The 14,757-nt window shown below is 38.6% G+C and overlaps 1 protein-coding gene and 1 long non-coding RNA gene across 3 annotated transcripts; one reads left to right on the top strand and one right to left on the bottom strand.

Moving 5' to 3' along the window:
- Nucleotides 1-15: 15 nt before the first annotated feature.
- LOC133713408 (putative disease resistance protein At1g50180) lies at nt 16-11,872 on the bottom strand. Of its 2 annotated transcripts, none has more exons than XM_062139415.1 (4): nt 11,548-11,872; nt 9,284-11,297; nt 477-2,354; nt 16-344 (listed from the first exon to the last, which is right to left on the bottom strand). In XM_062139415.1, exons 2-4 carry the CDS (start codon nt 10,347-10,349, stop codon nt 289-291), a joined length of 3,000 nt encoding a protein of 999 aa, XP_061995399.1. In that variant the 5' UTR covers nt 10,350-11,297; nt 11,548-11,872; the 3' UTR covers nt 16-288. The 2 variants fall into 2 exon arrangements, with proteins under 2 accessions (XP_061995399.1, XP_061995398.1); XM_062139414.1 differs by lacking the exon at nt 11,548-11,872 and having other exon boundaries at nt 16-135; nt 248-344; nt 9,284-11,488.
- On the top strand, nt 4,969-7,034 carry LOC133718481 (uncharacterized). The gene is made up of 3 exons (XR_009850320.1): nt 4,969-5,792; nt 6,089-6,133; nt 6,856-7,034. It is a non-coding gene; the product is annotated as an uncharacterized LOC133718481 (long non-coding RNA).
- Nucleotides 11,873-14,757: the final 2,885 nt, after the last annotated feature.

The raw sequence follows: 14,757 nt of genomic DNA, 5'->3' as shown, positions 1-14,757 counted from the left end.
ATTCTGAAAATGAAAGGGTGATCCATCTGCGAAGAAAGTACGTTGTTGGACGGATTACAATTTACAAATATATACAAATCTGGGACATCTAGCACTGCATACAGCGTATAGCCTTGTTCACATCTGTTGTAATAGCTGCAACGAGTAACACACCAGATATATACATCACATTAGTCTGATTCTATGTGAAACACAAACAGCTATAAATATATGTGGGTGTTATCAGGCACTGGGAGAAAAGACTGACCATATATAATTAAAGTCGAACTTGTGGATTAATTTAACTAATTAAGGAGTGGATGCAGCTTGTATTTCCTCTGTTTTTTCTTCAGGAGGCAGAGGAGCTATTCATAATCAAGATACATCACCATACACCAGGAATAAAAGAAAAAAATTTAATTAATAAAAATATTAATTTGATCACAATATATGAGGCTATGCTATTATAAAACGGACAAAGTCAATTAGTCACATACCATCCACAGTTGATTCCTCATAGTCATTAGCAACTACTCGAGACGCACCTGCTGCTTCCTCCATTTCTGGCTCCTTGTCTTTCTTGTAGTCGGGTTGAATATTTGTGATTATAATAGAAGGCACATGTTTAATTTTGTAGAAATCCTCTCCTTCTTCCCCAACCCTACTACAGAATCTACTGGTCATCACATTGATTGTTAATTCCTTGAGGGTAGTAATATGCTGAAGCCCATCTGGTACTTCCCACAATTGTAGGCACCATTCAATATGCAATCTCTGAAGACTAGGCATGGCTTCTTTCTCCACCCTCCACTCGTTCAACATAAACAAAGCACTTAGTGTAAGAAATTCCAGATGAGGAAAGCCTCCTGGGGAGAAAACCATTGTTTTTGATTTGAAAGCATTACTACCCAGGTAAAGCACCCTTAACTTGGGCAGCATCTTCACTATTTCTATCTGGTCACATCTCAGTTCTGTACTAACCAGCGTTATCTTGGTGAGTTTTGGATAGCCCAGGAGCTCTTTTGGAAACTCCGTCATTTTCCCAAGCAGTCGCAGTTTGTATAAATAAGGACACCTTAACACTATATCTCTTGCTATATCCTCATTATCATCTCGGTTTAGCTTCAAAGATAGCGATCGAAGATGCTCATATGTTATACTTCTTGATATCAACATGTTCTTGAACTTTTCCAAGTGACTAGGCTGTGATACGATTATGGATATTTTCTTTAGATTGCTTAACTGAACAAGATCATTTAACTCACATTTCTCAATTGGAAGATCACCCAACGTCTGCAAATTGCGCAGCCTTGCAAATGAGAGTTTCTGTTCACTTATATAGTGACGCCAAGGTAAATATAAGTGCCTCAGTTGCTCCATATTCCAAAACACATTTCTGATTCTGGTTGCCCTCTCCCGACCAAAACAAGATCCTTCATATAAATAATAATTATACCGCAGATCTAGAGTTTGCAAAAGTACTAGATTAGATACAGATGATGGCAACCCACTATATGCACTATGCTTCAGACTCAGAAACCTCAAGTGGACTAGATTCCCAATCGTTTTCGGTAACTGAAATTCTCTCTCTATTTTTTCAAACTTCAGAACTCTAAGCAATTTGAAGTCATTGAATACTGATCGCATTACTTTTTTGTTCCACTTTTGGGCAAACCCTTTTGGGGTAAAGTATAATAGAGACCTAATGTGCTCATCTCTTCCATCTATACTGAAATCATATTTAACATTTTCGTCCAAATGGAGGGCAAGTCTTCGAACCTTGCCAATTAGTGGTGTCTTAGATACCAGTCCCGTAGAAAAGTTAATAATTCGGAGAAAATTCTCCTCTTCTGCCTTTTGCAAGCACAAGTCTCGCATAAAATCATGGAGACCGCAAGTTTTCACCTTCCCACTTAAACCATATTCTACAACTTGAACCATAGATCTTTCCACCAATTCAACTAGGCAACTATATGACAATTCTTCCAAAATTTCCACTGAAACATGCATTTCTGACGTTGAAGTTATAAATCCTTCTGCAATCCATAATTGAGTAAGTCTTTTTACCCGTATCTCATGATCCTCAGGAAATTGGGCTAAATACAAAAAGCATAGTTTTAAGTGAGATGGTAAGTCATCATAACTCAATGACAAGACACCTGAAACACCACACTCCTGACCTGTCTTTTCACTTTCAAGGACATTTATGCCTCTCATTATGTATACACCAACATTAAGAAGTACTGTGTCCCACTCATCAATCGTCTCTCGTCTACTAAGAAGACCAGCGAGCACATTGATGGCTAATGGTAAACCTGAACAATGTACAAGCATCTTCTTTCCTAATTCTCTCTTCTTTGCATAAATTTCCAAGTCTGAAAAAGAAAAGAAGCAGTACTTCAGTAAGAGAGATTTAGTCATTACTGAAAACTGATTGTCATATTTACTTCTGTGTAGATAGAATGTCATCATATGCTTGAACATATAATATTGCTGTTCTTGCATATAATTTATAACATTTACAACATGCATATGATATGTTGAAACAAAAAGTTAGAAACAATTGCATATATATGAAAAGAAAAAATTAGATATAAACCCAATTTTCTAAAGAGGTATCGGGAAAAACCCAAGCATATTTTTCTATTAATCTACACCTAATCCACGTAGGCAACCATCGTTGTAAAGTGTTTATGTTTAGGATTAATTCCAGTTTACCTACCTGAACTTTCACCCATTCTTCATGTTAGTCCCTGAACTTCCAATTTCATCAAGACTACCCCTGAACTCCCAATTTCCATCAGCCGTGTCCAATTTTCAAAGCTCCGTCCAATTTGAACGTTAAATCTGATGCCAGGGCCCACTGTAAGGGCTAAAATGGTCATTTCAAGACAAAAAAATATCAGAACAAAAAAATATATCTTCTTCTTCCTTTAATCCCACTTCGACCTCTTCTCTCTCCTCTCTGACCTGATCTAACCTCGATTTCCATTTCACCTCCCTCCACCCCCTCACTGAAAAACTCTAAACCCAAAATGGCGATTCTGAAGGAAAAAGAAAAGAAAGTTGAATGGGTTCACGATTCTAACAATGAAGGCCTCGATGAGAGAATGGATGGTGGGGATGGCGAGGCCGACAATCTAGAAGGTTAGGATTCGGGAGGTGAGGAGATTGACGAAGGGGATGCGGGGGTTGGCGGAGGTCGATAGTGATCGGAGGGCAATGATTGCTGACACCCTGCCTTAGCCCTTGGAGTACACCGCCTGCAGCCACCACGCGAAGACATCACAGTTCCGCCGTGGTACTCGGCGACCTTCGTCGATTTCCGGTCATCTCTTCAACACAGCTTCATCAGCAACATGTTCAGATCAATTAGAACCTCAAAACCTAGAAGTTTGATCACGAACCGACGCCGGAAAACCCAAGCACGCACCGTCGCCGGAGCTCTTGGCTCTGCACTTCGGTATTCTTCAATCCCCGGTGAAAATCGAGCCACACCACCACCATATTTGGAGTAAGGGTTGCACGAAGGACCAAAGCCCCAAAACCCCGACCATAGATCGGAACTCAGAGCTTTGCGCCGCTATCCCTGCAAAACGAGGCACACCTCCTTGCTTCACCGCCATCACGCCAAAACCTCCACTTGTCAACAACGATTTCAGACGTGCACGATTTGGTCGAGGATGCCCAACTCTCCTTGACGTCTCAGTCCAAAAAGGCAGAGTACTAGATCGATTTACTTTGGTCATTGCACCTTGATTCATCACTGTGATCAGAAGAACACTTACGCCGGGCTCGAGCACGAAATGGTTTCCAGAGTGGTGGAGAGCCTCAAGGTATACTAATTAAGCTCCTCTGATTTGGTATATTTCATACTGTGAGTAAATCTGGTTTTACTTTTTACAATGGAGATTTTGGTTGTGGCTCAGATTCAATTCCAGCTTCCAAAGGGATTGAATTTTCATCCGGGTTGTCTTCATTGTGATTGTTCTAGGAGTGGGTCGCTCTATTTTTATATCGTTTGGTTGCTTTGAATTGATTTTGCTAATGGAATTGTATAAAATCTGGGTTCTTGTTAGAATCTGGGATCATGTTGACATCTGAGTTCATGTTGGAATCTAAATTCATGTTGACGAAGTCAAAAGAAATTTATGTAGTCTTAGCAGCAAATTAAGTTCAAAGAACCCAACCGTGATTAACATGGCATGGGCATGAGAGGCAAAATAATCTAGAAATTGAAATCTTAAGCTTGTCTAGATCTGCCATGGTTTTCACCTTTGAGAAGATGTACAACAGTGTTAACCTTAAGGTTGTGCGGCTTAGGCATACCAAGAAAATTGAAGAGTTTTTTTTTTGTTTTTTTCTTTGACAAGGGGTAGTATAGGAATTTAGCAATTCCATCTCCTGCCACGTCATCACTTAACGTTCAAATTGGACGGAGCTTTGAAAATTGGACACGGCTGATGGAAATTGGGAGTTCAGGGGTAGTCTTGATGAAATTGGAAGTTCAGGGACTAACATGAAGAATGGGTGAAAGTTCAGGTAGGTAAACTGGAATTAATCCTTATGTTTAATTAATTTTTTTTCTTCTTGTTTTTCTATATGCCTGATGTACCCTTAGGCAACCTTCCTTACAGAGTGTTGATGTATAATAGTAACATTTTGAAAGTATGTGATTCATGGCTTAATTCATGCATGCTTCGATTTCAAATTTTCACTGAGCAAAACTTTTATATATAGCACCATGATTTCAAACTATACAAATACTAGTTCAGTTCATGTAGACCATAAGAAAGAAGTTCAAATTTGTTGTTGTTAACTTGTGTATCATCTTTGCATTCATGACCATATTCTCTTTAGAAAGTATGATATCTACTAATAAGGTATGTTATTCATGAGATTTAGTTTTTCAAATCTTTTCTTTTCTCATCATTGTACCCCGAATTTTCTTATGGTAAAGTAACTATTTCTAGATTTGAACTTTTTCTTTTGTGTATTGTCATATTAATTTGATCATTGTTCATTCTTAATTGTTACCTAATCGATAGATGCATGCATATAGGGATAAGTTAGAGATTTTCAACCTAAGAATATGGTCAACTCGCAATGATAGAATACCTAAGAAAGAGGTTGATATGAAAATTCCCAGAAGTGAGGTTAGCTAAACGTACGCGTCTAATCTTTAGGTTGTAATTAAAATAAAAACCTATTAGATTGGTTAAATACTTAAACGTCTACCTTTAAGTCAGGTTGCAAGTAAATTGATGAAAAACAAAAAATCTACCTTTAATATATAAAGTAAATTACTAAAAAGTAAATCTCATATTCATTTAAATCTATAAAGCCTTTGAATTTAAAAAAATATATCTCTATTAATAAAGCGAAGAGGGTGTTACTGTTCATCTTGGGGAAACTTTCGAACTTCCAATTTTGCCCATGGTTTGGTTGAGGTGGAAGATAGCAAGGAAGGTTAGAAACGTAAATGCAGAAAGCATGGTGAGGTAGTAGATCATGGAGAGAGAAAGAGAGGAGACGGACATGAGGCTTCTGCCGACACTGAGTAAAAAAGAACGAGAAGAGTATAGGGGGAGAAAGGAAAGAGGAAGAAACAGGAGCCAAAGTTTCATTAACCGATAATTAAGAGATTGTCTGATAACTTAAGGAGAGTAGTGAATTCCACTATCTCTGAGGATTTCTTCGACATAGAGAAAACGAGGAGGTGAAAAAAAAAAAACAAATCGAGAAGAGAACGTACTGCAGAAGAGGGAAGAAAGGAAAGATGAATCGAGAGGAGACGAAGATATCAAGGCTAGGTTTTATTTTCTTCCTTTTGATTTCTGTTTCTTTTCATTCCTGCATGGTTCTTTGTTCTAGAATTTCGGAGTTGGATTTGAGTGGGCTCTGGAATTGATTTTGGTCCTGCGTGGTTCTTTGTTCTAGAGTTTCAGAGTTGGATTTGAGTGGGCTCTGGAATTAATTTTGGTTTAGGATTATAGAGATATGAAGAAGTAGGGAATTGGTTTTGGTTTTGATTTTGATTTTGATCGAGATTAAGATTTTATTGATTTGGATAGGTCATTGAAAGGGTTTTCATGATTTTGTTTTACAGGCAGTGGAAGAGGCGAGTTTTGCAGTAGAATCTCAACCAAAACAGGTTAGATTTCTAATCCCTAATGTTGTTTCTGTGATCTGTTTATGTGATGTGATGTGATGTGTGAGGTACAAGTTTATTTGTGATTGGTCTTTCAAAGACCTTGAGAATTTAAGATGATGTAGTACTATTTTGGCTTTGAAGAATCCAGTCTTTTTATGAACAAAAGAAATTGTTGCTAAGATGATTGTTGTTTTCATATAGTACTTTATTTGTTTTGTGGCTTCATTAGGTGAGAAAAAGTTTTGGCCAAGGAAAGGGATTTGAGCCATTTTCAGATTTTCTGGAATTTCGACCCAGTCACTTACTTTTGCAAAACTGTACTGATCTACTGGGATTTTGAGTTCGGTTCCTTCTAAACAGTTTTAGTAGACATCTTAAAGAGTCATATAGAACTACTAGAATCACCCAAAATGGAATTTTCTGAAATTAGTTATGAATTTTCAAATGGTATACGATGGTGTGTAAAAATGGATAATTTGAGCAGAAAAGCATAACACATTGAGCTAGGCATCCAATGCTACACACAGATAGTCATTAGAGTTTGCTGACATGGTTCTTTAAGTTATTGAATTTGAGCAAATAAGCATTACTAATTAAAGAGGATGGTGATTATGAGAGTGTAGTTACTGTTTTGGAACATAATATGTAAAATTTGATGGGGTTTAGTTAAGGCAATGTTTTCCATTTTGAATGCTTGATATTGTCAATTGTGTGTTTTGCAGGAAGTTCATAATAGGAAGTTGCGATACAAAGCTCCTAGAACTGCTGGATTGTAGAAATTGTTGAACATCGATGCTCTTTCAAATAAAGTTCATGTATGACGTTATTGATTTAAAACAAATTTGTATTAGTACAAGCATATTGTGCTTCATTATATATATATATATATATATGGAACAACTGCAAGTTCATTCAACCATTTTTCAAAAATCAGAATGAAGAGGTGTGCGAGCACCGCACTTCCGCACGCGCGTGCAGGAAGGCTAGTGTAAAGAAAGGCTCCATAATTCTAGCGTTAATGATTAGTAGAAGGAAAAATGCTATAATAATGGGACCCAAAAAAAATAATCTAAAATTAAGGTAATTAAAGAGAACGTTAATTTTGCTAGTTGTCTAATGTTTATCAGCTTTAAATAGTGGTAATATATGTAATTTAGAAAAATAAAATAAAACAATTGGGTGCAGATTGAAAAAAATTAGGTCATTGACCCAAAACACCAAAATGAGCCAAAATTATCTCACTTACCATGTTCCTACCTACACACTTTAACAGTAAATAACCATTTTGCCCTCAGCCTAATTAATAAATAACAACCACTGCCACTCCCTCTCTATCTCATCCCTTCTACCGGAGCCCGATCTATCTATCTATCTATCTATCTATCTCTCTCTCTCTCTCTCTCAAATTCCCTCTTCTTCTTCAACCTCTGAATCCCACATCAAACTCTAATTTGCTCTCTCCGAAATCGTCACCATGTTTCTCAACGCTTCTCCGGCCTCGTCTCAGTTGCCCACTCGCGAAGAGAGCTTGGCTCCTCTGTTTTCCTCTGCTCCATTGTCATCTTCTTCCTCAATTTACTACTCCACCGCTCCTTTAAGCTCGTCCACGTCTCTGTTTTTTAGGCTCCAGCCAATGATGACGGGGTTGTGGTCTGTGCGGCCTCGAAGAGTGCGAACATCCGGCCTTTGTCGGATCCTGAGCTGCAGGTAGTCGCGGACACAAATCCTGACCTGATTTCGATTCCGGACTCCGACGATCACACTATATTGGCCTCCTCAACCCCACCTTCGCCATTCCGAAACCGGCTTTCATCAGGTCGCCATAGCCGCACTGCCCCCTACCACATCTGGTCGGTCTCCACCACCTCCACTCAGAAGCGGGTTCAGATCTTCTGAAATGAAATTCCAGCCATTATCACCGGCTCCGGTAGTTCTAAGCTCACCAGTTAGAGTGATGTAAGGTTTTAGTTTAGGAAGGATGGAGTAATGAGACGTTGATACGGGTGATCGATTATGTTCCGCTATTGTTATGTGGAAGTAGATGAATGCTTGGAGGCTATGGTGTTACAAATTGCCACTGGGAGATGGTGAATTCTATTTTGTCGCATTTATTCTAGAAAAAGAGGAGATGTTGGTGTCTGGGCTTATTTTGAGTCTTAAATAATGGGTGGGAATTGAATGCACGTTGTTGTTTATGTCCACAAGTTTCATTTTAGGGCTTTGTTTTTGTTTTGACTTTTGTCTCTTCTTTAGGCTTTGTTTTGGTCTTTAATGAATCATCCAGTGTTGGTAAAATGGGGGAAGAATGCCCAGAAGGAAACAAAAAAGAAAAAAGAAATTTTTATCGAGGGGCAATAAAGTGCTGCTGGGGGGCAATATATGTTTTGAATTGATGTAATTTCCTCATTTTTTTTCTTAATCAAAGTTTTATTTGTCTAATTTTAGAGAGATTAGTTCTCATTCCGGTGACCGAAAGTTCTATTGGGGGCAATAAAGGTTTATTTGGAGGGCAATAAACCTTTCCGGCCCCATATGAGATCTCTGAAGACTTCTTTGGGGGCCTCTGAAGAAGTTTCATAAACTTCTATTGCCCCCCAATAAAGGTCTATTGGGGGGCAATAAAAGTTTATTGGGGGAGGGGGAAATAAACCTCTCCGGTGACCTATGAGATCTCCGACGACCTCTTTAGAGACATTCGACTTAGTTTTCAGAGAAGTCCAATGGCCAGTGATCGGTGACAGGAATCTGGCGATCGTTGGCCAGTGACCAGACTCAGGCGAAGTCTCTTATGGCTTCTCTCTCTCTCTCTCTCTCTCTCTCTATGTAACAAAGGAGTGAGGGTAAAATAGTCTCAAAAAATAAAAAATAAAAAACTTAATTGGGTATTAGGGTAGACCTTATTAGAGTCTTTATGAGTAAGGGGGAATTAAAAAAAAAAAACACTTAATGGGGTAAGTGGTATAAATGACCTAAAATTAGGGTAAATGGACAAAATCCCAAAAAAATAATATGTGGGTTTTTTTCCGTTAGATTCTATAGGAATTTCAATGAATTCCCCCATATGAACTACGGTGTTCTATGGAATGCAAAACTTCCCGAGGCTAGAAAAGTACAGATAAATATGCATTAGTTGGCTGAAAACAAAAATACCTGTTTTGTCGCTTCCACACATCGCTATCTTTTCAAACAGTTCCCAGCTCTGGTTGTCATCTAGTGGTCGAGGTTGGTGGAGATGATCATTTTTGGAAGCAAGCAAGGCAACTTCTTTCTTGCGAGTAGTGAGTAATATCCGGCTCTCTGTTTCCTCATTGATTGGGAATCCAGCTTTTATCGAATGCCAAGCCTCTTGAGTCCATATGTCATCAAGGACCACCAGACATCTCTTTTCTCGTTGGATACTAAAGACCTCCCTTGCTATTTCATCCTTTTTCATTTTGGAAATTTCTCTCCTTTTATCTGCTGTTGGGGAAGTGAGTTTAATTATAATATCTTCCAATACATCCTTTCCTTCCCATTGTTGAGATATACAGACCCAAGCAAAACAATCAAAATGACGCTTAACTTCATTTTGAAGGAAAACCTGTTTTGCAAGAGTGGTTTTTCCAGAGCCGCCCATCCCCCAAATAGAAACAACACGGTGACGCTTTCCTTCTCTCACCAACTCCTTCACTAGTATATCTGTGTTTTCCTCTAAGCCAACAGTATGACTTTCAACTTCATGAGCATAAGTTAGCCGTCGGTCTAGTTGCCTCTTAAAAGAAGAAGCGACACGGCCGACACCATCACCCCCACTTATTTGCCTGATGTTATAACTTTGCAAACTCGACCTCAAATGAGAAAGTTTGGTCATAATATCCTCAATTTCGGACCCAATCTTGTATCGGTTAACTCCTTCACTAAAGATGCTGGCAAACCTTTTGAGAGCAATCTTCACAGTACCTCCTCTCCTCCTGGAAGCCACTTTCAAGGCAAAAGATTCAATGACATCCTCCAAGTCATAAGCAGCATCTCTAATCAGTTTAACCCAAACGCGGACTACCTCTTCTTCTCCTTGTCTTGCATCTGCATCTCTGAGGAAGCCGCGGATCAAGTGTAGTTCAACTTTTGCAAGCTCAACTTGATAGCTGACTCCGCTCAAGAACTTCGCTTGCTGAATGATGAAGTCTCCGAGGCTCTTGATCCCTTCAGCCGCAACAACAACAACACCTTCAGCCATATTTCTGATCCTCTCTCTCTCTCTCTCTCTCTCTCTCTCAAATTGGTGAAATTAATCTTCTTAATTAGCAGTGGATGGAAAACTAATGTTCTTCTATATGCAAAGATGCTTCCTTGTAGTTACCTCCATTAATGCTTCCTTCTATAAGTCAGCCAACGTCCCATGTGGGTGCTACTTTTCATTTTCCTTTTGTCATTAGCCCCGGCCCCAACTAGTCACTTTCGAGATAGTTAGCTTTTGTGATCTTAATGGGCTCATCAACTTTGGTGGCCTACCATCTGTCTCCAATTTGACCGTCCCTCAGAATTTTCACGCCTTAATTTCCTTCCACTCTTTGTTTCCTAGCCAGAATTTCCACACCTTAATTTCCTTCCACATGCACAAGACCTCAACAAACACGTACCTTGGTTTTCAAGGTGTGATTCCCAAAGATGTAAGATTAATAATGGAGTGTAATGATCTTATGCAATTCTAATTGTATGTACGGTTGTATGTTCTCCATTAAATGTATCTATGTGTTATTTGTGTTCAACATTATGTTGCATTTATATCTGGTTTCAGCTTACAAAAGAATCTTACTCGGTCCGTGCAGCCGTGCTTACCTCCACTTCCACCTCATTACAAAGTGACCAAAGAAAGCTGCACTTGACTTCCTACAAATAAACGACAAACATTTCTCCTCCTACTCTTCTACCCATAACCCATCCCAGTCCACTCCTCGCCCAAATCCACCCTAGCTAACAACCAACATCTCCGACCAATATGCATAGCTGGCTCGGCGGTGCACGACGTGCCCACCGTCCTCACTGGTTCATATCCTCCGTCTCCAATCGACGTCGGTGGCGTGCCCTGAGCTCTACCGGAACCTAGCCAAGCATTGCCATCACCAACACCATGTCGCTGCGCGCGTCCGTTTGCCTTAAATTTCATTTCATTTTACATGATCAACTACAATATGGAAAGAAGAAACATCATATATTTGTATTTTCCTTCTTTTCTAGAGTGATAAAGATCCCGAAAACTTTCAATTGCAGTATGAAAAGTCAAGCTAACCAGAAATTACAATGTAAACAGAACACCCTCTAAAATCCTGAATTAAACCGTAAAGGTGTAAATTAGAAGAGAAGTAAAAGGTAATATGAAAAGGTAGGTGACTAGGTGAGGAAGAGAAATGAGAAGATAGAAGAAAGAGAAGAACCTGGCTGAGTGGGAAGAGCGGAGGACAGACAAGTCACAGCAGCTGCCGCGGAAGAAGACAGCCTTGTCCGTGCGGGATGAAGAACTTAAAAGGGGTTTGAGACGGGCTGGGTAGAAAAGACCAAAGAATGTAGACCCAGATATCAAATTACAGTGTAAACATAACTGAGTAATTATACCGTAAAAATCAAATTTAGAGGATAAATAAAAAAACGTATTCCAATCTAATTTGAAAGCATGGGTGAGGAAAGAAAGCATGATTTAGAAGAAAGAGACATACCTGTGGGACTGGTCCGTGTAAAGCGGCGAGGGACTGGGGGAAGAAACACTGATCGAGCTGCTGTTGCGGTGGAAGAAGAAAGAGAGGCAATGGAGAATTAGAGGCGGGGCCGTATAGGATTCGGCCATCTGGAAAAAGCCCAAAGAACATAAAGTGAGATACCATGGGTGAGAAAGGTCTTTTCATGCGGCCCAATTTAAATGTGTTCGACTATAGGCTGCCGCAGCATAAACATGAAGAAACTGACCATAAGTACACTTGTGCAAGTAATCTGGAAATTCTGAAAATCAAGCCTTTAGCCTTGTTCACGTCTGTAATCAAGCTGCAGCAAGTAATACAGATTCTGATCCAATATGATTCTATATGTGGTCAAGCGGCAGCAGATTCGGTGGCTGTTTGATAGGATTATGGTTTGTAATTTTTCTTTGGGCTTTTGGCTGGTAGCTGGGTTTGACCCATTGTGGGTTTTATTTTATGTTTGCTGGGCCTATGTGCCTCTTTTGCTGGGGGCCTATGTACCTCTTGTATTTTACTTTATCCTTTGGATCTTTTAATACAATCATTGACCAAAAAAAAGACTTGGCCTTGGTTAAATCAGTCATTATATTGATGTATATGTCTGCATATATGACCTGCTCATAGATATAATCATATAAGTGAGTTTGAAATTGATTTGAAATAATGGTTTAATGAAAGAAAATTAAAGACAATGAATGACTCTTATGTGATCGGAAGGAATTTTAATCCTGTTAGGCCCGGGATATAATTAAGGAGGGATCGAGTTCCCTTGGGTGAAAGACCCTAAACCTAATTGGGGCTCGTGGATTTGAGCGGATAATTAAGTAGGGATTGTGCCTCCCTAGGGTCTTTAACCCAATCGGGAATCCGCTTAGTACGGGGTGTCCTCGGTGGTCTTAATCTGAGGTTGTCTACTTGTTCGGGGTGTTCTCGATGGCCTTAATTCGAGAGGTATTGGGTCTAACCGGTGACAGAGGAAACGAAAAGAAAATAGAATAAAATTTTAAAAAAAATATGGAAAGGAATTAACCTTGTTAAATTATTTAACATAATCTTGCTTAGTTAGACAAATTTTCGTGGTATGTAATAGTTACAGCAAAGACCAGCATGGATCAGATATATATGGTTTAATGAATATTGCAAGACCAGATATGGTCAGTATTACAAGAATAAGTATGATTCAATATGTTAACTATTTGAGTTGGCTCCTTGAGGAGTTCTATAGCTTCTGAATGTGTTCCAAGGCTTTAGCCGAAGTAGCTGAAGATGATCCATAATTATTAGTAATTACGGGTGAATATATATATTGGTGAATATATTTGGCAGTCAATTGAACTGTGAGAAGAAAAAAAAAATGGTTGCATATTGCAACCTGGAGTTCCGTGGTAAAATGCATATCCAACTTATCAGTTTCAGACGAACAAAATCTAATTGCGCTTTGAATTATGATTCAGAGTTTGCTCCTTTCGCCACTAGTGTGAATAAATTGCAATAGAAGCTATGCTTAGGTGATATTATTGTGGCACATGCTCTATACCACATGAACTACAGAACCACATGAACTACAGAGAATAAGATATAGTATACGATGTTAGTGTCATACAATGGAGTAGATTTAGCGTCCTAAGGACCAAGGAGGGATTAGAAAGCATGATGCTTACATGCAAATGCAAGCCTGCAAGGGTACTGATCACAGAGTAGAATTACTGGAACTCGCTTTACATGCTTTCCTGTCACACTAATGTATAGAGAGGAAATAGAGAGAATATGTGGTATCATAAGATTGTGTTATCATTGGCAACACAGATTCCTAAATTATTGGACGGGTAAGATTTGCCCGAGTGTTTTCAATAATATTAGTAATTGGAAACCAGAATGTTAGTTTATGCAAGTAAAATTGTAGTGTTTTGGATGAATAGTGCAATGAACAGACTGACAGATCAAGAGCTATCTACTATAGACTTCGGATTATGCTATACTATTCTGAATTTTGAGGACGAAATTTTTTTTTAGCGGGTGAGTTTGTAATACCCGAGACATTTTAAAAACAAATTATATATATATATATATATATATATATATATATATATATATATATTAAAATGTTCGTAAATTATTAGTGACAAGTCATTAAAGATCATGAGACCATGAGAAGACGTAATGAATATTTTTTCATTATCTCAATGGATTTTGAAACTTTTCTTTTTCATTGTCATCCATCATTTCCTTAGCAAATAAGGATTTTATTATGTGATTGTCCATCCAAACATGGTGTTAAAGAAATATATGTGGCAAATTACGAGCCCTTGATTTGTTTGCCGATATTAGTACATTACATAAATAAAGTGGATGGGGGAGGATCAAGAAGGTTGGAGAAACTGGAACCCGGAGGTCCCTTTGAGAGAGAAAGACTCGATCTCTCTCTCGAACCACCTTTGCTTCTATCTCTTTACTTTCCTTCCTCCCGAATCGCCATCAGCGGCAACGGTTAGATCATCAGAAAAGAGACATCGTCCAATCATCTTTTCTTGAAAATTATGTGTTGATCGTTTCTTCAGGGGCGGTGAAGTAATCATTGTTCATGTTGTGACCATGATTGGTGAATCAAAGGTTTCGATTTTTCTAATTATAATGGATACAATCAATATTGATCCAGGTATGGATCTAGTAGATGGTGTTGTCTTATTTTTCTCTTCTATTAATTCGGGTCGGGATGTTACAATACATAATTACGTAATTTAATTTATAAATTAAAAAAAAAAAACTAAAAAAGTATTGAATACTGATGGGTCCATGCATGTCCATTCGGAAAGTTTCTCACATTGATTCTTAGAGACTCGCAAAATCGTTCTAGATCCAAGTTTAGAGGTGGTTGGTGCGACCTCTCTTACAGTATACTGATGGGTGTCAACC

The sequence above is a fragment of the Rosa rugosa genome, chromosome 6 (genome assembly GCF_958449725.1).
Source record: "Rosa rugosa chromosome 6, drRosRugo1.1, whole genome shotgun sequence".
Classification (NCBI taxonomy): Eukaryota; Viridiplantae; Streptophyta; class Magnoliopsida; order Rosales; family Rosaceae; genus Rosa; species Rosa rugosa.
The sequence above is the reverse complement of the archived record's forward strand: the minus strand, read 5'-3'. Positions and strand labels throughout refer to the sequence as shown.

What these genes read in the sequence shown, in the direction of transcription:
- LOC133713408 (XM_062139415.1), bottom strand. Translation starts at nt 10,349, where the DNA reads ATGGCTGAAGGTGTTGTTGTTGTTGCGGCTGAAGGGATCAAGAGCCTC. An exon ending in GTGTGGAAGCGACAAAACAG is followed by an intron (nt 2,355 to 9,283) that starts GTATTTTTGTTT and finishes TTTCTTTTTCAG; the next exon opens with ACTTGGAAATTTATGCAAAG. An exon ending in TGAGGAATCAACTGTGGATG is followed by an intron (nt 345 to 476) that starts GTATGTGACTAA and finishes GATTATGAATAG; the next exon opens with CTCCTCTGCCTCCTGAAGAA.